Here is a 24,172-nt window from a genome sequence, read left to right as displayed (position 1 = left end):
TTAAATACAATCCTATACATTGTATTTATCATAATTTTACTTATTTAAATTTATCCAAACCTAAGTACTTAACTGAACGTGTGTTCTATTCATCATATTTTTACTTATTTAAATTTATGTAAAATTAACTGAACGTATTTTTTTTAAAAAAAAAAAAAAAACTAAACGTATATGAACTTAAAATGTGTTCTATACAGAATATCAGTTAGGATTGGTGGGTGCCTAGCGGAAGCAAATTAAAGATATATAGATTGTTGAAATAATTATGGTTAATATAAACAAAAGTAGTAAATTAATGGACTTTTAACGTGGGAAAAATTTTCAAAAAAAAAAAAACACGAACGATGAGCATGATATGTATAAAGGGACATTCATAGAGTGTATGATAGTATTGGTCTATTGGAAGATATGTAAGATGGATACATACTTTAAAAATGATGCTCAGCGCCACTATATATAGGTGATGTATCAACGTGAAAAAAGTGCGTGGAAGATTCCACACACATACTCTTTAAATTACCACATAAATCCATAATCTTCATGACAATTCACCAATTTTAAATTCTTCCACAAATCTCCATCAATTTCTCAATATGATAGAACTTCCTAGAATTTTTTGCATACCTTGAGACATAATTAATTGGGCTTATGGGATTTGGGTCACACTAACCCAACAATATCTTCTAGGACATTATTAAGCTCAGGAAAAATAAATTAAATGGTAGCTTTCAAAAGACGATGAACTAGAACATGACAATCTGACTCTAAAATCACTTTGTTGAAACTCTGTCTTTTGCGCCAATTAGATCGTCGTAAGAAGAGCGCTCTACCTTATGCCACCTCCACTGGCCAGTATGCCTTGACTAGTTGTCTCCACGTACGTAGGGCTGTGCACCGGTCCAAAACCAGATCGGACCGAGACCGAAATCGATTTTTTTTTGGGGACCGGGACCGGACCGTATTCAACCAGTCCTGGTTCCGGTCCAGACCTGTTTATTCCGGTCCAATTTTGGACCGGAATGGACCGGTTACATTATTTTTTTATTTTTCTTTTTCATTTTAGTATTTTAATATATACATACATTTTTAACGTCTTGTTTTTTTTGTTTGCGTGCTTTCCTATTTTGTACCTAGAATTTATAAATTACAAGTTTTGTACTAAATTTTTTAGAAATTTAAACATAAAATTTAAAACTTTCACCCAAAAATTTACATAAATACACTTTCCGATCGACCGGAATATTCCGATTCTTACCCGGACCGAAAACCTGGAATCCCCAATTTGTGAGGACCGAAGACCGGACCAGAATCAATCGGGCCGGTCCAACTTCGATCTGGTCCCAGTCGGGTTTCCAGTCTAGGTCCATTTCTGCACACTCCTACATGTACACACATAAGTAAACAACACCCAACCCCCTACTGTCGTGAATCACCCCTATTCCAATCCAGCCTTCTTGCGCTAAGTAAGCGTTAGCATTCAACTTCACAGGGTTTGGGGGTGGGGCAACCCATTTCGAAGGGTTGTTGTACCTCTTGACCCGAACATAATGGTAAATTTTCTTGCTGTATTTTCCATGCTCTTCCACCAATCTTTCGACCCTTGCTAGCAAAATGTTTTTAGGAGTACCTTTTCCCTCAAGCACCCACTCATTCCTATCTGCCCAAATCACCCAAGATAAAAGAGAATTAACTAACCTTATCTGAACTTAAGGCGTGTTATATTCATCTGATTTTCACTTTTCTAAACTTAACAATACTTATTTTAGTTGTAATTTGTATTAGAGTAGCTTTCATCAAAACTTATTTTTTCTTAACTGAACTTATCGTTAGTTAAGTTTGGATAAATGAAAATTGTAGACACCCATTTGTGTCTCCCCAAAACCAAACCCAGTGATGAGTACCTTTCACGTCGAACCATAATCGAATGAAACGAAAGTGTGGAAAGGTCTAGTGTTGCGGAAAGTTTCTTTTCTCTTCTCTCTGTTTTTGAAAACTTTATTTTAGGGAAAACAGCCGATCCAGTTTGGTTGGTCCATGATATGGGTCCAATAGTGGTGTAGTTGGATGGGGCTTGCAAAGACCTTTCCAACGATATATTATAAGCCCAATTCCAATGAATATTGAGGAAGTTATGGCCAATTTACTAGACTGGGCCCGGTTTGAGTTTTAAGTACGGCCCAATGATCTAGGGGAGGGCCTAATATGATTTATCATTCCTAATGTAATTAGGAATGGTTTTGGTCTTCTAGAACATTCTAGAAGGTTTTATCATTCTTAATTCAATTAGGATTCTTTAGAGTTTTAATTAGATCAAATAGCATTTTCGACTGAACTTATATTATTTTATCTTCCAGTACGGTAAAATTATCAGATTTTCGAAAACGTGTTAAAAGCCGGTTTGGCGTCCAACCCCAGGTCTTGGCGCCTGGAACCAGGATTGGCGCCAGACGCCAGCCATTGGCGTCTGGCGCTAGCCACTGGTCCTGGCGCCAATTTGGTTCTGTGATCTTCAGACTCTGTTTTGATAAATTATCTTTTTTGGCCGATTTTCTTTATAAATATCGTAACAAAAATTCCGTTTTGATTCACGAATCAATCTACAATCAACAATCATCAACATTCACTAATTCTCCTTATTCTTTATCATCATTCATCTCATTCACCGAATTCTCTTTATTCATCATCTTTCTTTCATCAATTCTCAATAGCATTAATCTTTTAGCATTCTTTCTTTCTTTCTTGCTTTTTCATACAAAATTCCGCATTCATTAGATCTAGAAACACCTAGCCATATTCGAAGTTGCCTTCGCCCTAGACGTGAAAGGTTTTAATTTCTGAGGGTTTGGTCCCAAATCTCTATTTCAATTATTTAATTTAATTGTTTTGATAATTATTTTCCTTGAAGTTACTAACGTGTGTATTTTGTTATTAGAAAGAGGTACGAGGCATCCAAGTAAGTACTTTAATTGATTAATTGATATTATGATGTAGAAATAATGTTTATATTGTTATTATGATTCCTAGTATCATGTCTAGGTTAATTTTAATATTAAATATGATTGTTATGATGCCTTTTATTTTCTTCCTAATATTTATTCATGTTAGTATCATGTTAGGGCTAAAGATTTGATTTTTATTGCTTAGTGACATGCTAGGGTTTGTTATTAATCTTGTTAGTATCATGCCTAGGATCTTGCTATGTTTATTATGCTTTAACATGATTATAATTATAATTTATGGTTATCATGGAGATTGTGATTATTTTAATGATGATTATTTTATTCATGATATTGATTATTTATTTACGTTGCTTGATATGTATTATTTTATTTGTTATTGCTTGATCACCTTTTATTGCATGTTTAAAGGGAATTGGTACTTGCAACCACGCTTAATAAGATAATTAATAATCTTGTTAGGTTAATTGTGATTATAATTCAAGTGATCGCCAATAATAGATTTGTTTGTGCATTAAATTCAACTAACATAGATTAAACAGGTTTAGGGTTAATCCTATTGATTGTATGTTAATCAGAAAGCGCACATGAATACGAGCAGAATAAAGTAGAGGCCTATTATTAGGGCAGGTTCAATCTCTTTTAGGTTGGATTTGTACCATCATCCCCGAACCCTATTTTGGTTCATGACCTTATGGAGTTGACGATCTTTTGGATCGTTAAGGGGTGTAACCTTCACCTCGTGAACGGTTTACAAGTTCCTTAAAAACTTGTTGGCGACTCTTTTGCTCTATCTTCTTCCCTTTTGGACGCCACCGTACTTTAGTGTATGATCACAGTGGGGTTCAAGCTAGTGAGATTTTAAAGGCTTGAAAATATTCCCCACAAAAATCATGTGAACATAATACACTATACTCAAATTAAAATTAAGAGTTCGAATCCTATCAAGTGGGGATGTTTAGGCCTTATTAAATTTAGAGTTAGAGTGAGATAGGATTCAAACTCTAAATTTTATCTGAACTTATTAAAAATTTAGTTGTAATTTGTACTCGGATAATCCTTATTAGAATTCATTTTTCCTAAAATAAAATTATCTAAACTTATTACACCTAATATAAGTGAAAATAAGGTAAATAAACACAGACCCTTACAAAAATTACCAAATACGCCTAAGCAAATTGAGTAATAGTGTTGTATGGAATAACTACACTTTATCATGCCATCACAATTTTTTTTAAAAAAAACTAGGTGTACAATAATTATTGTACATCCTGTTGGTAAAATAACTGTTAAAATCAATAACAAACAAAAAAGATTAGAACTTTCCTGGATTGAAGATCCCAAACTCACAGTCGCGCCGTGGAACAAAATCCACTGCCTTAGAAGCGAAATACGCCACCACCGGTACAAGTTTCCTAGTGACGCACGCCTCCAAGTTTGACGCAACTCTCTCCGTAATCCGTGCACCCAAACTCGAAGAGTGGAATTGCTCAAGATCTGTTCAGATCTCAAAAGGTAGATTTGTGTTTTTGGCTAGAAAGTGAATAATTCTCATGAAAGATAAGACTCGTATTTATATGAGTCCCGGAAAAGGAAACACGCAAAGCAAACCGACCTAGGAAAAAAGGCGGGCCCGATCGGTTTCTCCAGACGCAATGTCGCGATACCGCCCGGTCGGGCGATCTGAAAATCCCATCCCGGGCGAGCCATCGGGCGAAGCCGCCCGATCGGGCTCGTCAAAAACTCGAGTCCGCCGCCCGGTTGGGCGAAGCCCGCCCGATCGGGCGCGAGAGTTCCCTATTTTTCCTTGACCATCTCCGCCCGATCGGGCGTGAGTCATCCGTTTGCATTACCTATTTCCAACACATCCATTATAAAGATAGTGTAAAGTGATTAAAAGTTACTCCTAATATGCATAAAAAGTAATTCAATACAAATTAAAATTAGCCACAATTCATTAATAAAGAATCACAATTTAAATGATTAAAAATCAATCATTAGCTATTGAATGTAATTAAATTACCTTTATAAAACTTTTCTTGTTATCTATTTATATAAAAATTGTATTATATTTAAAGTTACACAAAAAAGAAAAAAAATTACTCTAAAATTAGCTAAACATTACCCTTATATTGCTCGATGTACACTATATTAGTATAAAGCAAATTTATACAAAAAAAAATTTCATGGGATACATGTACTTTCCAAAAAAAAAAAAAAAAAAAAATTGCAATACGCGTGAACAGTCAAAACTTGAAGGCGTTTCGATTTATTAAAATAATTAATTGGCTTTGTATTTTCCTTCAAATTTTTTTATGACGTAAAAAATAAATCCTATCAATTGGATTTGATGACAAACAACTGTAATTTAAAAATAAAATAAAATTGAGGAATTTGAGTGTGCAGTACGGACTTCTAATGCGGGTAGGCCCGAATATGGAAAGAATCCACAGTTCCACGTAGATTTTTCAATATCAATTGTTGGGCCCAATCCAACCTAAGTCCTTTTATTTGTTTTCAAGACCCGGCCCATTTATTTATTAAACGGATCTAACCCATTTATAACTTTAACCCTACCTTCTCTTTCTCTCTCAACGTCCTCCATTGAAGCACACTCAACGTCCTCCATTGAACTATGAAATTACAGCAGAAGAAAAAGCTTAAAGTAACACTGCCTCCTGAACTTCCTCCTGAAATTCCAGATGAAGATATCGTTGTTTCAGACGAAGATGTCAATTTTGTCGCTGAAAATCGTGCTTATGCTGGTTTTGTTTCTCGTTTGGATACTCAATCAATTACCAAGTATGTTTTTTTTTTCTTTAATTTTGATTTGCATTATTATTATTGTTTATTGTTTTGATTTTGGAAATTTGGGTGTTTAGTAAATGAAAATTTGATGGTTGTGTTGGGATTTCGGGCAGAGCTGAATAAATTCGATATGACCCGACACACCCGGCCCGAACCCACTTGGATTATTGACTTGATAGTTGATTTCAAGTGTTAAATAGTATTGAGTGATAGAGTATATTGAAGAAATTTGTGGGAAATTAATTGATGGAATGTAGTGAGCATGTTTGAAATGATAGTAGTGTTTGTAATATTTGTTGTGTTAAGTTGGATATTTGGATGCTGATTTCCTGGTTATGTTAATCTGGGTAGGCATGTTAATCGTGTTGCCAATGCCAAAGAAGATGAGCTGGAAGAACTATATGAGAGACGATTACGAAAGAAAAAGCTTGAGAATAAGGAAGAAAAGGGTATAGAGGTTAATCGTGTTGACGCGCTTCCGGTGAAGACCTTGGATGGGAAGCTTTATTATAAGACAGGTTTGTAATTAACATTTATGTTCTCGGAAATTTGTTTAGATGGTCAGTTAGCCAGTTAGGTAGTAGTAATCATTATGCTTAAACATTTGCAGTTCCAAAAGAAGAAAGAAAGCTTGAAACTTCTGACAAAGAAGATGATAGTGATGAAGATAAAGGTATATTTAAGTTAACTAAAGCAGAAAGGAGGGCAAAGTTGAAGAAAAAGAAGAAAGACGAAAAGAAGCAGGTGAAGGAACCTGCTAAGTCTGAGGAGGATACTAAGAACCCTCAGTCTGAGGTTTTGGTAAGTTTTTTTTTTTTTTTTTTTTTTTTTCATGCTGTCAATTTGAGTGTGATTCTTTGATTCTCAATTTTTTCACAAAATAAAAAAGGTCACCACATAAGGTTAATGACCATAAATTCTCTCAGTTATGTTATTTGCACGCTCCAATGCATCACCAAATACATAATAAGCTAAGGCATTCAGATGATATCCGACTCCTTAAACCATGTACATCAAGCGTTAGGAGTAATTACAATCCTAAAGTGTTTAACACTGTACTGAGAGGAGCTTTTTTCTTGTTATTTTAATGTTCAATCATCTCTCTTTCTCCATGTTAAGTCATAGATTTCTTGATGGAAGTGTATTTGGTTGTCCTTAATTGCATATAAAGTGGTATCTGCATTGAGTAGCATACTTCTATATATGCTTAGTTGCTAATGGGGCTGTGCATGTTCATGTCTCGGTGATACAAAAAGTGAGAAGAATTCTAATCGCTTTCCTATCACTATATTCTATCCAGTTAATATTTTGGAAGTCATTTTCGTTACCTCTTGCTTGCTTTTGATACATTCTTGTCCTCCCATGCTCTTCAAAATAAAATAAGCATAGTAAGTAGCAATGTGGGAAACACTTTTGCTCTAAACTGGGGTACTTACACATTGAAGGGAATCTGTACCCAGCCAAAGATGGATGTCCCTAACCCTAGTTTTTGATTGTATGGTTTGCTTTCATGCCTTTCTTATGAATGTTTTCAAGGCATAAGCTTCTGCACACTCTTAGTAGATTTTATACAAAGTGTCCTGCAAATATTGAATATTTTTGTATAAACTCTAGTTAACTTTCTCATTGAAGACATTGATCAACCATATATGTGTATTCATCTCTGCTAGAGGAATTAAAAATCTATTGTAACATGAATTTTCCTTATTATGGAGAGTGTGTATTCTTTCTCCAGGGTTATTTCTTTGCTACTTAATTACAACTGTTAACTATAGGCTGAGGTTAAAGAAGATCTCACTGCTGCAGAAGTTGCTGAAACTAAGCAACATAAAGTTGCAGAGTTGGGTACTGCCTTGCTTGAAGATCCCGAGTCAAATATTAAGTCTCTGAAAGAGCTCCTAAGTTTCTGTAATGATGGAGATAAAGATATTGCAAAGGCGGCATTGTTATCAACATTAGTTGTTTTTAGAGACATCATTCCTGGGTAAGAAACTGATTTAATATTCCTTTGCATCTCAACACGAGTCTGATGCTTTGATTCTTATACACACTGGCTGTATGTTGCAGTTATCGCATTAGGCTTCCTACTGAGAAAGAGCAAGAGATGGTTATTTCTAAGGCTGTGAAGAAGATGCGGTTTTTTGAGTCAACGCTTTTGTTCTCATATAAGGTTTGTTTTGTCTATGTAGTTGTTTTGTCTATGCAGTTGTTTTGTCTATGCAGTTGTTTTGTTCTCACTAGTAACAGCTGACTAGTAACAGCATGGTTTAATTTGTGAAGCAGTTGGTCCTACCTTTATGCCCTTATTTAATCTAGTTTAAGTACATTGCTTAACGCTGTGAATGAACACTTGACCCGTCAGTACCTTTACTGCTTTACTCCTCTGACTTATGCTGATTTGAGTCAATTGACTGTCATTTATGTTTCTTGTCTGGCTGCCTTTTGGTTACTGTTTTTGTAGAGGTGAAAATAGTGAAGGTAGAAATCTTGAATGTCTTTTCTTATTTTGAGGAGTATGAGGACTTCTAGCTAGTTGTTAAGATCTGGTTACTTGATATTTGATGTTTAAAGAGGTTCAGTACACTTAATGTTTTAGTTCAATTATGTTGGAATCAAAGTGTCTCAGGCCTAAATTAAGAACAAAACAAAGCAATGGAGGAACCTCGCATTCGAATTCACATCTGAACTATTGGGGGGGGGGGGGGGGTTGTGGCAATGTGGAACCACTGATTTGAAAGCGACAATTCAGCGGTACTGGGGTGTTTGGATGTATTTTTCATTTTGTTCCTTGAGGTTAACTCACCTCTCTCACACAATGGCAATTCTAGGTTAGAGATTGGAGTCACACGAACTTATCTCTTTAATAGAAAAGAAAGAAGATGAGTGATATTGTATGCATCTTTCTTATGAAAAATACTGAATAAACAGGAGGAGAAGAAGTGTATGATATTTTTTATCACCAAATTTCTTAATAATGAAAGTAGAAAAATTATCATTAAACTCGAGAAAACGAAAGGTTTCCAAACCTCCAAAAAAATCAGGAGATAATACTTAGAATATAACTCTAGAGTAATGACAGGTTTTTAATCTTCCAAAAAATCAGGAGATAATAAACAGAATATGATGGAATAATACCCAATTATTGTCATTAATCACGGCTATTAAAAATAGCCATTGAAGGAGAATATGATGGTAGAGGGCCGACCAGTTTCTGGTGTTAGGGGGGTTGATCGGTCATTTTCTAGGGGATTTTTTTTAATAAATTTTGGACTAATCACGTGTTGACACGTGTCTTGGTAATTTGTTATAACAGGTTGTTAATCAATTGGGATCGCTGGCGGCAACTTAATAGCAAAGTTAGGATTATTAGCTAATAATCTTTAGTTGGGATTATTCTAAGTAAATTGCCCATAGTTGTGATTATATAAATGAATTTTTCCTTTTACTTTTTAAGGAAATTATAGATGATGAACTCTAATCTTGTAAATTTCCGAAGAGTGGATATATATTTTTTTGGGTTATAAATCATCTTTTCATCCCCTTCCTACATAAACACCCCCCTTCTCCAACTCACCTGTCTCTCCTCCTCTATCACCTCCACCTCTACTCATTCTCTCTTTACCTCCACTTGCAAATTTCCTTTAGAATTCCCTTTTCTTGCTCGTGTAACCACCATCTCTATCTTTTTCCTTTCACCCCCCCTTTCTCTCTTTTGTTGGACTCTCGATGACGCCACCATTTTCATCAATAGCAAGAATTGGAAATGTATGTGGTGGTTAGAGGTTAGGTTGGTTGGTTAGGTAGTTGTGCTTGAACTAGCGGAGAGTAAGGAGAAGAGGAACAAATTTTATTTAAATTTTTGTAAATAGATTTTATATGATACAGTCATGGAAATATACGAGTCAGAAGTTTAGAGCCACTTTCTTCTTTTGCTTGAACGTGTTAATCCCATAAGTACGGTCGGTTACATGAACCAACATGAGGACTTCCCAGTTGGTCGGACCCATCCTAGTACTACTCTCAATCATTGTGGCTCATGTCAAGCGATGTCACAAAGTTTTACACTGCTATCACTGGCCTACCGTAACCCTCCTCCTTTATCCCTAGGATTGGTAGTGGGAAACTCGTTGGCGGAGTTAGCAGTTTAGAGTCACCGTGGAAAATAAAAGAAAAAGTTTCCACTCCAATCTAAAAGATGTACAACTACCTATATTATTGCTTTGAAAAGGGCTGAAATTGGCCATGATTCGCTCAAAGTTAGAGAGATGAAACATAGAGATGATAATCTCATGGATTATCGTATATGATTAAAGGCCTGCTTAAAATGCTCTCTCTCTTTCTCTCTCCCCCTTCAAAGAATGCTCTCTTCAAACTTAGTTTTAGAAAACTCAGATAACCTAGATTCAGGTTATTTTATAAAGAATTAAAAAGGGTTCAGATTATTTATCCAAGTTACTTTCAAAAAGTTAAAAATCACAAAAGACAGGCAGTTGTAGGATTTGACCTTTCCCATATACTTCACCTCCCTAATTTGACATACTTTAGTTGCATTCCTTTTTCATGAATTCGCTTTCTAAAGCAAGGCTAATTTGATGTATCAGCTAACTTATCATGATTCATGAAATTGATTTGTCTAGTACATCCTTATATTACGTTAGCCTTCAAGATGATTGAGAAGAGATACTTGTGCTTTTCTTTTGTTTTCAGGCTTATCTGCAGAGGCTGTTCACCTTACAATCGCTCCCTGAGTTCAATCGTGTAGCTGTTCGTTGTCTCTGTACTTTATTAGATGCCCACCCACATTTCAATTTTCGTCAGAACATAATACCAGCTGTTGTTAAGTGCCTGGCTTCTGCAGATGATGTTGTGAGGTTTGTTTTACCCTTATCAATCTCTGCCTCTCTGGCTTTATGTATATGCAGTCTGTTCTCAAATGACTTTGGATATGTTATTGTCTGTTTCAATTTCATTTTCATTTTAAACCACTTTGAGCTTCTTTTCCCATAAAAAAAGTGGGTTTAGCCTAAAGCTGTTATCACACTCTACCAACACAATTAGTGATTAGATCATAATCATTGCGTGTCCAGCACACATGATAGTGGGTACTTATAAGAGTGTGGTGTACATTGTGGTCTTCAAGGACAGTACATTTGTTATACAGTGGGCTTGGTTGAGCGGTTGAAGAGAGCTTAAAGAATTTGATGCCATGACCTATAAGTCACTGATAAATTGCAGCTTCCTGTATCGGTTACAGTGGGTCATGTCCTATAAAACCAATGCTTTAATTTTTTTTGCTGGAGTATTATTTTATGTTTGGGCTGGAGCACATAGGTTATTGTGTTGGATATCATCTGATGGTTTGTGGAGTGATCTAATTTGGGAAGCAATGCTTAACACAGTAGTGGTTTGATTTAAATTTGCCGGGTGTAGAATTGCCTGTCATTTTGGGTTTTCTTTTAAACTATGTTTTTCAGTATTAAATTTCCAATATTTCTGTTGTTTATGTTTTAAAGTGTTTTATTTTAAGTAATAATTGAATATTCTACATGTTAAAAGATAGGTGATATTTAGCATTTTAGTCATACTTAAATTGCACATTATGTTGGTGTTTACATGAATGACATTTAACCTTTCACAGGAAGCTATGTTCTTCTACAATCCAGTCTCTTTTCAAAAATGAGGGGAAACATGGTGGAGAAGCAACTGTTGAGACCGTACAGCGGATTGCGGATCTTGTTAGAATTCATGATTGCCAATTGAACCCAGACTCTATAGCAGTAGGTGTCTTTACACTTACATTGCCTTCTAGATGTTACTCGATTTTCGGGATATCTCTTATTTCCATGCATGTGTCTCACTTTTTTGTTGTTTTGTCTACCAATTCCTTTCTAATTAAATTGTATTGCATGAACTTGGGCTATTCGTGCATTTAGGTATTCTTGGCTTTGTCATTTGATGAAGATCTTGCAAGGTCTAAAAAGGCAGATGATGATGAAAAGCGTAGAAGAAAGAAATATAAGAAAGGAAAGAAGTCCGAGGAACAAACTCAACCTACAGCCAGTGATAAGAAGAAAACTAAGAAGGAATTACTATCAAAGACGAGAGAGGAGGTGTTTGTTTAATAAAAACTATCCATCACATACAAATACTGTTGACTGATGTTTTGTTTTTACTGTGTCACTAAGTTTGAAATATGAACAGGTAAATGCTGATTTCAAGGCTGCTTCACTTGCCCAAGATGAAACAGAGCGAAGGAGAATGCAATCTCAGACGTTGTCTGCTGTATTTAATACATACTTCCGTGTTTTGAAGCACACAATACAGCCAGATACAATAAGGTGTGATTTTGTTTTGTCATCTTATTAACTTTGCTCCACTTTGGGCCAAAGGAGAAGTTGATAAAATTTGATCTTTAGATTGTATGAGAGTGGAATTAAAGAGACTTAACATCTCCGGTCAGCTATTATTGTTTATTGCAATGTTATTTACATGGGCGGTGTGGAGTAGCATTGGCAAAATTATGAATTCTAATAATGATTTAGATTGGTTAACATCTTGATTTTGTTCTTGGACAGGTTAAATAGAGCTCATCCACTACTTAGCTCATGCTTGAAGGGATTGGGGATGTTCTCTCACCTAATTGACATAGATTTCATGGCTGATCTAATGAAGCACCTCAAGATTCTTGCTTCTGGCACTAATCTGGATAATTCTGATAATTCTTTGACAGTCTCTGAACGGATAGAATGTTGTATTGTTGCCTTTAAAGTTATGAGGAAGAACCTCGATGCTCTGAATGTGGATTTACAGGAGTTCTTTATCCAGCTTTACAATCTCATTATTGAGTATAGACCAGGAAGGTTAGTACTCTACATGCTTTCATGAATTACATGAAGTCAGCTGCTCATTTTACTATAATACATCAATAGAGGCATGACCACTCGCATCGGAGGTTCATGTGCCAATCTCCCTCATGGTGAGAACCATCCGTTGGTGGAACCATGCACATTAAGTTGACCATTATTTTTTTTGCATCGACTGAATATTTATGTTGTGCCTATATTTATACACCTTCGCACCAGGATACCTATTGGTGGACTTTTTTTTTTTTTTTGAGGAAAAACCTATTGGTGGACTAAAAACACATACTTCCTCTGTTCTTTTTACTCGATCCATTCAAAGTTTCATTCTGGTATGCATAACTTTGACCGTGAATATCTTTGATTATTTTTTAGTAAACTTTATAAAAGTTGATACTTTGAAAATGTATATGAAGACTAGTTTAACAAAACCGCTCATGACTATGTATGATGTATCCTTATAATAGATCACTAAACATGGTCAAAGAAGAGCATACGAATAGTATAAAGATACGAATGATTTAAGTAATCAATATCTGAGGAACTATATTAATTTATCGTGTATTTACTTCAAACTTCAATTATGGTACTACATAGAAGTATCTAAATATGATATATTACATACGAAGTATATAATTAAAATTCACAGTAGATTATAATGCATTATATATAGGTATATTGCTGTGTTGATCCAAAAGTTACTGGTTGAATAAAAGAGAGTTGCATGAATTGAATTAAAACAAAATTGCCGATGATGAAAAGTTGGGTTGACAGTGTAAAAATGGAGTTCACGATTAAAATAGTTCCCATACACAACCCTCTATCCCACAAAGATCCTCTCTCAGGTTCTTCGACTCCATGAAGATCTAATCACTTTTACGTTATTCGTATTTTTGTATATAAATTTCTTCCTGCCGTTCATTGTCCCACTGCAGAGAACACTTTACACTTCTCACATTAGAATTTCATAATCTTTTCTCCAGTACTGAACTATTGAACTTGTCACTTGAGCTCCACATTTTACACTCTCTTCTTGGATGTGTGTCTGCTGAGTAGATCTTTGTGGAGCAAGAGGAAATATTGCTGAGGGAGTGGGAAGACAACAAAGCATAGTTGAGGGATACTTACACATGTTGCCTTAGGAAGATTATCTCTTCGTGGATCTATTTTATTTTTTATATGTCGTAATTGCATTATTATGAGACAAGTATTATCTGGTAAAATTTCAGCATATTCAAATAATGATTAACTAAATCAGAGCAATGATTGGGACTTCTCTAATGCTTAACCTTCAGAAAGGTGGATCTCTGGGATTATTGTAAAATTTTACAAACACCGGGATGGAGAAACAGTTTCAAAACTCCTAACTGTAATGAGACATAAGAGGAAAGATTAGTGCTACTATACAATTAAGAGCACAATAAGATAAGGGTTTTTCAAACTTTCATGCTTAAGTTTAGAATGCTTCTATCCAATGGGTTTGATTCAATAATTAGCAGGTGTTTCGGGCTGCATTTTTATAATCAAAAACCAAAATATTTGGGTTAATTTCCTCGTCATATCTTCAGGTTGAAAGTATGTTTGCTATGTCCTAGGATCTAATTAAGTATTTATTATTTTGAATCATTGGAAAAGTTAATGAGTTTGAGATACCTTAAAATCTCTGTTATATTGATGATGCAGGGATCAAGGTGAAATTTTGGCAGAAGCTTTAAAGATAATGCTATGTGATGATAGGCAACATGATATGCAAAGAGCTGCTGCCTTCATAAAGCGTTTAGCGTCTTCCTCCTTGTGCTTTGGCTCTCCAGAATCCATGGCCGGTTGGTTACTTTCCCATTGTTTTATGATGCAAGTTCCTGAACGTTTAGTTAATTTTTGACTTTCATCTTTCCAGCACTCGTCACTGCCAAAAACCTTCTGCAAAAGAATTTCAAGTGCCGATACATGCTAGAAAATGATGTGGGAGGTGGCTCAGTATCAGGATCAGTTGCGGTATGCATACTTTTATTTCCAACAATTATGCTTTAACAATATGAAGAAAGTGTTAAACAATTATATGCTTAACAATATGAAGAAAAAGGAACACACTGGCACTACCAATGTTTCCCCTTTATGTTCCCCAGAAAAATTTTAATCACATGAGAGGGAGTGCACCGTCTGAATAATTATTTTCTTTATTGGCATATAATTTAACTCCATTGGTCCGTGTAGCACTGCAATTTTCCAATATATTACAGAAAGATTAAAGCCGAATGCTTCTATACAGACTCTTCTTGGGCTAGGTGGGATTGGGGGGAGAAGACAGACTGTGTACACTGCTTTATCCAATTTATTGATGCAGCAACAGAGAAAATTTATCAATTAACTCTCTATCTGTTACTTGTGCTCATTAACAGCAAAGAAACACTTGTAGTTTAATGGACCATGTTAATTTAATTCAATGGACCAATAGATTGTCAGGGTAATTATTATTCATGTTGTCCTGCAGAAATATCAGCCATATTCCTCTGATCCACACCTGAGCGGTGCACTTGCTTCCGTCCTCTGGGAATTGAATCTGCTGTCCAAGCATTATCATCCTACTATTTCAACCATGGCTTCAAGCATCTCCAAGATAAGTACTACTTCGAATCAAGTTTATATGCCGACTGTTTCTCCTCAGCAAGCTTATAAGGAGCTGCTATTGGAGAGCGAACATTATAGCATAAAGAGTGACATAAAGTTGAATAATAAACGAAAAAGAGGGAACAATAATTTGTTGGGAGATGATGAAACTTCATTAGAAGTTGATGAGGAAGCCTTGAGGGAGAAGCTTTCAGATCACTTTACTGTTGTTCATGATATAGTGGAGAATGAGAAACTGAGAAGGGAGCTGGGTCTTACTACACTGTCCCTGCAATTGCATGAAGAGTACAAAAGGCATAAAAATAGTAAGCGGGAAGGATCAAAGCAAAAGAAGAGGAAACAATAGGCACCGAGGAATATTATTTTTGAATTTTTGTTAGGAAAGATCAAATTTTTCGAGGTTGGTTGTAAGATCTGAAATTTTCTAAGTTTGAATACAGAACATTTCGGAAGGAATGTAATTTGTTAATTTGCGTTGTGTTTATTTTCCTTGTACTTTTCTTCTGTGTGCTATAGTATGTCATTATATATATCAATATATGCTGCCAGCTAAATTAATAAGATGTTATACGAAAGGCGAAGTATTGTGTATTACTGATTGTTGTTTATAACCATGGATTATTGTTGTTTAATCCTTTAGGTTTGGTGTCCTGGACGCCGGTAAATTATTACAGTAGACACACTACTTTATGTATTACTGCCACTTTGGCATGGTGGTTCCATATTTGGCTGTGTGCAAATGGTTCATTTGTTAGCGGGTCGGTTTGAGCTGGTTTTGAAAATTAGCAGGTTGGTTTGTAGTTTAATACTCCCTCCGTCTCTTAATACAATGCCTCTTTTGAGCATTTATTTCTCACATAATAAAGAGAAAGAGGCATTGTATTAAGAGGGACTACTTTAATTTATTTTATTTTATTTTATTTTATTTTTAACAAAAACAAGAAAAGTGTTTTCACTTTTGTGTTGTCAATTTTCAAAATCTAATATCATATCATATCACTAATAAATAAAGTAGGTCTCGCAGCCAGGCTACAATACAGCGATAGCATTTTAGGTTTTCGCCAATTGTCGTCCCATGTGTGCCATGTAGGGGACAAATAGGTATTATTGTGACACATGAATATATAATGCTATGAATAGATTTTGTAAGATAAAAATATTGTATAAAGTTTTATTATCGATATACCTATAATATTTCATATATACAAAGTTAATGAGGATCAGGAGATGGAGGGACGCTCCCGAGTGACGGGGGTTTGAACCTCATCACCCCCCCCCCCTTTGTGATAGGAGGGGCTCCCTGTGCACCTTATCTATAAAATATATAATTTAAGTTCAATAAAAATAATTTAAAGTTAATATAATTTGCTCACCTTCTTCAATCGTTTTATTTTTTCATTGGTAAGTAACGCAATGAAAAGGTTTTATCGGACCGAAATTTTTTACAGATCAGCTCGGTTCATGTTAACAATTAAAGCCATTATAAAAAGAGGGATCCATATCAAAGACCTGGGAGAGTTTGTCTGTTTAAATTCTCTTATGGATGCTTCAATTTTAGTTGTTTCCAAAATTACACCACTTGTATTACAATAATTTATTTTAGGGAGTGGAGTATATTTTTTCTTGGGTAGTAGACCGTTTAAAATTTTAGTGGTTGTATTATATTGACTTGATTTGCATATACGTTTATGCATTGACAAAAAGCTACACACATTTTTGTTTTTTAATAATTAAATAGAGTAATGCATAGTGCATGTGAACTTGGCCTTCTAGAATGGAGTATAATTGTTAGAGATATGAGATATCTGAAGATATATTTTCCGATATCTGATATCTCTAACAATAACAAAATAGCTAGTTATTAATTAATTTAGCATTGCAATTGCAAAGTAATATTAGTATCCCACAACTATGATGTTGTAGGATTAAATCTTACTAGAGGCATTTTGGGGTAGGGATTTCTTATCTTTTCCCTCAACTTCTAAATTGTCTATCCTGTTAACCTGAATTGGGAGGACCTGTGAGAGATTCTGATCCGATAAAGCCTTTCTCCTTACTAACGGAAAAAAATATAATAAATTACAAAGTAACATAAGTACAAAAAGGAATAGAGAGAGTACTTACTACTTCCACCATTTTTAAATACTTGTTCCACTTTAATTTTTCGATCGTTTTAAATACTTGCTCAATTTCCTTATTTGGAATGCTTTTATAATATTTAATTCATTTCTAAGTTAGTGGACCCAACATAAATCATATTTTATTAATTTCGTATTCTATCCCCTCCAATTCTTTTCACTACCTTAGGGCTATATATAAGCATTGAATTTACTCTTGAAAAATGTATAAAGTTAGGAATTCATGACAAAAACACGAGCAGATCGGTGTAATTAGTGTGTTTTTGTCATGATTTTTTAAATTTAAACAATTTTCAAGAGTAAATTAAATGCTTATATGTAGCCCTAAGGGCTGTGTATAGCATTTTCCTTTAAAAAAACAAAGAAAATTACGAAAATAAAAGTCAAATATGTATCGATTAATAAAAACATAGAAAGCCAAATATAACTAACCACACCTTATGATTATTAACAATTCAAAAAAAGACTAGATTTTGACTTGAAAGACTCAAAGGTCGCAGCTCTAAAACCTTATCCCTTCAAACTTCATTAAAGTTTGCTAAAATCATTTAAACTACCCCAAAAATCTTTCTACATTACCATTCATACAACAAGTAGTCCGTACCATTTACAACAAGTGAAAAACAAAAACAAAATCTTTTGATTTTGAGGTGTCCAAATTCCCAAACGACCTATAATTAGATAACCTATCAAAAATATAATTTAAAATTTTAAAATTTGAAGTCTAAATAGAAATACGAATATATATACGATACGAGTAGTAGTGAGACTACTTGAACTCCACTAAAAAGTTAAGAGGGAAAAAAATTCAACCTCACTAAAAAAATCAAACAAATTAAACCTAAGAAACTAAAATTAAATTATAGGAGTAACTAGTTTGATTGAAACTACAACAAATTTAAGGCAAAAATATTACTACTACTACTAAAACTAAAATTACTAAAAATTAACCCCCCCTAATACTATCTATTACAACTAAACCTACCAAACCACTACTAAAATTGTACAAATTAAACCGGGTTAATCCAAAACCCAAATCTCTCAAACCCGGTTCATAATTCCCCTCTTTAACTACTCAAAACCGTCTGAGCTAAACCGGTGACCGCCTCCGTCGACTCCTTTTTCTTCCTCATTTCCAACACCTTCCGGTGACTATTCGAGTGAACCTCACTCGAGAAAGTCGGGCTGCAAGCCGGTCTATACTCCGGAAACAAACGCCCCGACTTGAACCTAACTCCACAAGCATTACACAATGTTTTTGACCCATTTGGACCGGCCCTCCATTGCGGAGTCTTGGTCACTTGACAATGGCTACATTTCCTCTGAACCAAAGGATTCTCTCCTTCCGAAGACGCTAAACTCGGTTTCTTCTTCGGCTTTTTCATGGACCGTTTATTGTTATACAGCAAACCCATGTATTGAACCGGTGGTGGGAATAAAAGGGTTGATACCGGCGATGACGTCGACGAACACGATGATGCTGAATCGGTTTTTGGGGATGAACTGAATGTCCATGTCCGGTTCACTGTTGTCCTCGCCCGTTTGCTCCTTGGCTTCACCGGAACCGCTGATGGGCTTGCGATGCATGACACTCGGGTTAAACCCGGTTTACTCACCGGTTCGACCCGGTTCATGAAAGTAAACCCGGGTTTTGTTTTTCGGTTCTCTGAACTTGGTTTTGGGCATGCAAGTGTTGGTGATGGGATAGAATCGTCCATCAAATGTGACCACAATTCAAGCTCTTGTACATCATCAACCTACAATTTTTTTTTATAATTATTAAAAAAAATAAACATAAAATTTCAACCCCCCAAAAAAATTAGAACTAAAATTTCAATTTCACCCCAAAAAAAAACATTAGAACTAAAAATTACCCCCAAAAACTAAAAGAGAAGCATTTGAAACCCAAGAAAATTTAGGGCAAAGAAAAACGGAGGGGGAGTGAAATGACGAAAGTGCCCTTTACCGGAATTGCAAGGCCGGGGGAGAAATTGGAGTTGGAATCATCAACAGGGTCATGAGAGGAGGGAGAAAAGGAGGAAGAGTCTTTTTCTTCTTCTTCCTCCAAAAGCGAGGAACCATTAACATTATCTTCATTTGGAAGGTCGAAAAACTCGTCAATTGAGAAGTCTTCAGTCGGTAAACCTGAAATACACCAAAAATCGTCGAAGAAATTTGGTGGGTTGTTGTTTTTCATGGCTGTTTCCGACGAGAAGTTTGATTTTAGCGCCCTTGCCTTCATGCACTCCATTTTTATAATTATACCCCTGAAAAATAAATAAAACCCAACAAAATTAGACGTTATTTTTGTTTTTGGGCGTTACAGGAAAATAATGTAAACATAAAATATTAAAAAAAAAACCTGGTGAATTTGAATGGTGGGTTGGAAGGAAGAAGAAGAGAGTTAGAGGAAAAGAGGAGAGAGAAAAATGAAGGTGGGTAGGAGTTGGGGGAAAAGAAGAGGAGAGAGAAAATGAAAGGCTAATTGAAGGGAGCGGGATAGGTGTGTGTAGGGCTGGCATTTTAACCCGAATCCATTTTTGTCCGAATTATCCGAATCCAATGTTTGAAATCAACGGGCTATTTGACAGATGATGGATGAGTCGGGTGACGGATGCGGGTGATGAGTTTATGTTGGGTATTGCCCGTTTTTATGTAAGGGTGTTTTACGTATATGCCCTAGATATAAATTAAAGGAGTTTGGTTATGAAGCGCCGCTCACTTCATGCTTCTCTCATTCTTCTTACTTCATGCCTTTCTCGTTCTTTTTACTCGTGACTTTTTGCAACTGTTTCACTCTTTTCACCGTGATTTGAGTTCTATGAGCATGTACTATTCCGGTAAAAGAAATGTCAATTAAGTAATGAACTCCGTATTTGTAATGAAATTAAAAAAAAAAAAAACTCAGAATATAGTTGTTACAGTACGATATTTTTATAATAAAATTAATAGAGATGAGATCACAATTTAGTTGTTACTTATTTTACTCCTTTGTATTTTTTAAAAAGTTCAAAGTGTGTGGATATTTAATCCCTTAAAAATACTCCATATTTGTTTATTTATACATTCATTAATGTTTATTTCATCTTATATTTTATTTTTTTTACTTTTAAGAATAGAGTGTGAACATTTATATCTTTTAAAAATATTTGTTTACGTATTTTTCCTCATTCATACTACCAACAACTAAATTTGTGACATAAGGTCGAGTCGAAATAGCTTGCCGATCATAGCTAGCTATGACACATACGTTAACTACCCTAATAATAAAAGTTTGCCATTTAATTGACTTTTATTACTACTCCGTATTACGTAGTATTACAATTTTATTGTTGATGGTTATAAACTTAAAGTTAATCGAGTTTTACGTTTTACAGTTAACCACTCACCCATGCAACTTTCAGTCATCTATGTTTAAAATATTATAGACTAAGGGCGTGTTCGGTAAAATATGGATGTGGAGGTAGTTTTTAACTGTGTGATAACTATTAAGGGTTTGTTCTCTTACGTTGAAATTCAGTTCAGTTCAGCTCAGCTTCTAATTTCCTTCTCTTATAAAATATTCATTTCAGTTCAGTTCAGCTCAATTCAGTTCAGTTCAGTTCAGCTCAATTCAGTTCAGTTCAGTTCAGTTCAGCTGAGTTCAGTCAATGAGAACAGGCCCTAAGTACGTGTGTAAAAAAACCTAAAGTTGATTCTCATCATCCTTCCTATTAGGCTGTAAATACCTAAAAATGTACTCGTATATATAATGGTTGTAATTATCATGCAATACGCTTAATTTCAAGAAAATAAAAAATAAAAAAAATAAAAAAAAATCATGTAATACGCGTGAATAGTCAAACTTGAACGCATTCGAACTTATAAAATCATTCTTCATTTTCATTTTTTGGTGGCTCCAAAACTACCCGTATACCACACATGTATTACAATAATATATTTGGAGTATATTTTTAGGAAGTGGTATATACTTTTATCTTGGGTAGTAGACCGGTTAATTTTTGGGAATTTGTATTTGATTGACTTGATTTATATTCGAATTACAGAGTACGGAGTATACGTTTATACTTTATATGCATTGACCGAAAGTTACATACCTTTTTTTATTCAACATAAATAGAGAAATGCTAGTGCATGTAACTTGACCTTCTAGACTATCGAGCTTAACAACAATGTAAACTACTTGTCTTTTTGTCTACGTAAAATTATCAAGCTAGACTTGGTTTAGTGGCAAATATTACACCTTTCAATCATGATGTTAGGAATTTAATTTTCATTAGAGACATTTTAAGTGTAAGGATCTCATATCCTTTTCCTCCCACTCTAAAAGTGTACGTCTAACCCACAACTATCTGACTTGTTAAAGTATGATCAGGGTCCTTCTCCTCACGTTTTTAAAAAAAAAATCAAGTTAATAGATAATCCTAAGGCAACTTAATTGTATTCTACAATTAAGAGTAATAAGTTTTGTTAAGTTCGGATTATACGATAGAATAAGTAAAAATCAAGTTAATAGAATACAAAAAACCATTAATACTGAGTGGATAATAATACAACTTAGAACATTTTTTTCCCTACACAAATCACAACATCTTATTAACGAAGTAAAGCTTATAGAGGTATTCAAAACTACATTGAGTAATGATTACTCGGTTCAATTTTTTTCGTCTCATTATAAATTTAATTAATATCAACTTTCTATGGCCCTGTTTGGGAGAAAGCTGAAGCTGATTGAGTTAGCTAATTTTGACTAGCTGATTCTATTAACTGATTTGACTAACTTATTGTATTAACTGATTATATACGAAGTAAAAGTGTTTGGTAAATAGCTGATAGCTTAAAGGTGATTGAGTATGTGAAATGACCAATAAGCTAATTGTGGGGTTAAATGAGGTTATAAGTGTCATTTCACAATAATTAATGAATAAGCTAATTGAAAAAGCTCATAAAATGAGCTTTTTCAAAAAGAGCTTATTTAGTGGAATAAGCTCTTTCAATAAGCTTACTACCAAACACTTGTATTAGCTTGTTTGACCAGTCAACCAGCTAAAGTTAGTCAAATAAGCTAATATACCCCCAATAAGCTTACTACCAAACAGAGCCTATATTTTTTACGCGTATAAAAATATAGATATAAACGTTTTAACATGTGTCTTGGAGACCATATAAAGTTAAATGAGGTAAAAATAAAGGAACAGAGGAAGTACATACTCCGTACTCCGTAGTAGTGAGCTAGTGATGATGGCACCAAAGCTATAATGTAAGAGCAACTCCAAGCTAAGCCATGTGAAAAATCGACATCAAACCTAAATAAGCAAGCACGGATATGTGCAAATAAAAAGTTTTTATAGAACATGGTTATCTAAGGAATATAATACTCCTACTTGATATGTGAATATGGCAAAAAAGTGTCAATTCTTTACTAATCATCACTTAGTTGGAAATGAAGCACGCAACAAACCTTTAATGGATAATGATAGAAGCTCCACCATCTTTTTTCTTTTTTCTTTTTTTTTTTTAAAAAAAAAAAAAAAATAATATGTAAATAAAAATTAAAGGAAAAAGAATAGGAGGATTGCCTTTTGGTTTTGTATTTTTTTCCCTTTACAAATAACAACATTTTTAGCGGTATATTAGTACATTTTTACACGTTAAATTAAAGAATGAAAAGTAGAAAGGCAGTGCTTCACTTTCAATTAAGTTGGCAACATCATGTGCTTGTTTCTCTAGTGTCACGTTATGCCTATGTTTGGATTGCTATTCCATATTTCCATATAAAGTGCATGCAATATAGTGTAATTAATGGTATAAAAATAAGTATAATAGTGTGATACTAGCAATGTTGAAATATGATGCACGTACCTAAAATAAATGACATGCATAAGCATTCTTCTTAATTGGCAATTTAGAATGAGGATGAAGAAGAGTTGAGCTAGGCTAGTTGGTTCATTATCAATTTATCATTTATTTGACGTGTAATCCGTGGCCGAGTCACATGTACCAAGCTCAATGTTTAAATTTTTCTGCGACATCCCTATAGAAAGTTTTCTTTATTTTACCACTATCCAAAAACTACATTACCAAAACGTGAAAACTACTAATCATGCATATACAAAGTAATAGAGTATATAATATATATGTATACAATGCTTTATGCTCTGTACATAATAATATATATTGTAATAAAAGTATTATTTACATATAAATGAAGATTATATTTTACGAAAGAATCTTATTACTAAAAATATCCAAACAATAAGTATAATATAATATTCTATTTCCTTTATAATTCTAGTCCACGTAAATAGCATTAAAATATCACGAAGAAGAAAATAGATGGAGTGTAATTATAATAATTAATAATAAGCTAAAAAAGGAGGATACAAATTCGAAAATTAAAAAGAGATATTTAGCTAGGAAGAAGAAAAAAGGAAAAAGCTTAACCGCGTTAATTTTGCCGTCATTATGGGCTGGAATTCATATTCTAATTATTCCAGAATTTGTCAGCCTTATTTTCGAATATCATTGCTAAGCCTAACAGGACAATTAACGGCTGCCTATCATTGGAAGAATCGTATCCTCTCAACAGTTTTTCTATGACTTTAGATTTTTTTTTTTTTTTTTTCTTTTGGTTTTTGTTAATTAATACAAGTATATAGGTAAATTCAAAAGTAAACAAAATATATCAAATCAATTGAAGAATTTTCTTACTTGACATGTCTTTATAATCACTTAATTAGTTAATCAGTTTATCAGTGTGTTCTATATGTAAGGGTTGCAT

General features: G+C 34.3%; 2 protein-coding genes across 2 annotated transcripts; one reads left to right on the top strand and one right to left on the bottom strand.

Moving 5' to 3' along the window:
* Positions 1 to 5,566: 5,566 nt before the first annotated feature.
* LOC145558888 (nucleolar complex-associated protein 3-like) lies at positions 5,567 to 15,757 on the top strand. The gene is made up of 13 exons (XM_081620249.1): positions 5,567 to 5,759; positions 6,117 to 6,283; positions 6,376 to 6,566; positions 7,541 to 7,749; positions 7,833 to 7,935; positions 10,473 to 10,636; positions 11,404 to 11,542; positions 11,699 to 11,875; positions 11,967 to 12,103; positions 12,341 to 12,625; positions 14,309 to 14,448; positions 14,523 to 14,620; positions 15,117 to 15,757. Exons 1-13 carry the CDS (start codon positions 5,593 to 5,595, stop codon positions 15,597 to 15,599), a joined length of 2,460 nt encoding a protein of 819 aa, XP_081476375.1. The 5' UTR covers positions 5,567 to 5,592; the 3' UTR covers positions 15,600 to 15,757.
* A 2,469-nt stretch (positions 15,758 to 18,226) lies between these two features.
* Positions 18,227 to 19,909, bottom strand: LOC145558887 (GATA transcription factor 7-like). The gene is made up of 3 exons (XM_081620248.1): positions 19,754 to 19,909; positions 19,358 to 19,658; positions 18,227 to 19,148 (listed from the first exon to the last, which is right to left on the bottom strand). The coding sequence occupies exons 2-3, from the start codon at positions 19,640 to 19,642 to the stop codon at positions 18,459 to 18,461; spliced, it is 975 nt and encodes a 324-aa protein (XP_081476374.1). The 5' UTR covers positions 19,643 to 19,658; positions 19,754 to 19,909; the 3' UTR covers positions 18,227 to 18,458.
* Positions 19,910 to 24,172: the final 4,263 nt, after the last annotated feature.

This window comes from Chenopodium album, chromosome 9, assembly GCF_948465745.1.
Source record: "Chenopodium album chromosome 9, dcCheAlbu1.1, whole genome shotgun sequence".
NCBI classification, from domain to species: domain Eukaryota; kingdom Viridiplantae; phylum Streptophyta; class Magnoliopsida; order Caryophyllales; family Amaranthaceae; genus Chenopodium; species Chenopodium album.
The sequence above is the reverse complement of the archived record's forward strand: the minus strand, read 5'-3'. Positions and strand labels throughout refer to the sequence as shown.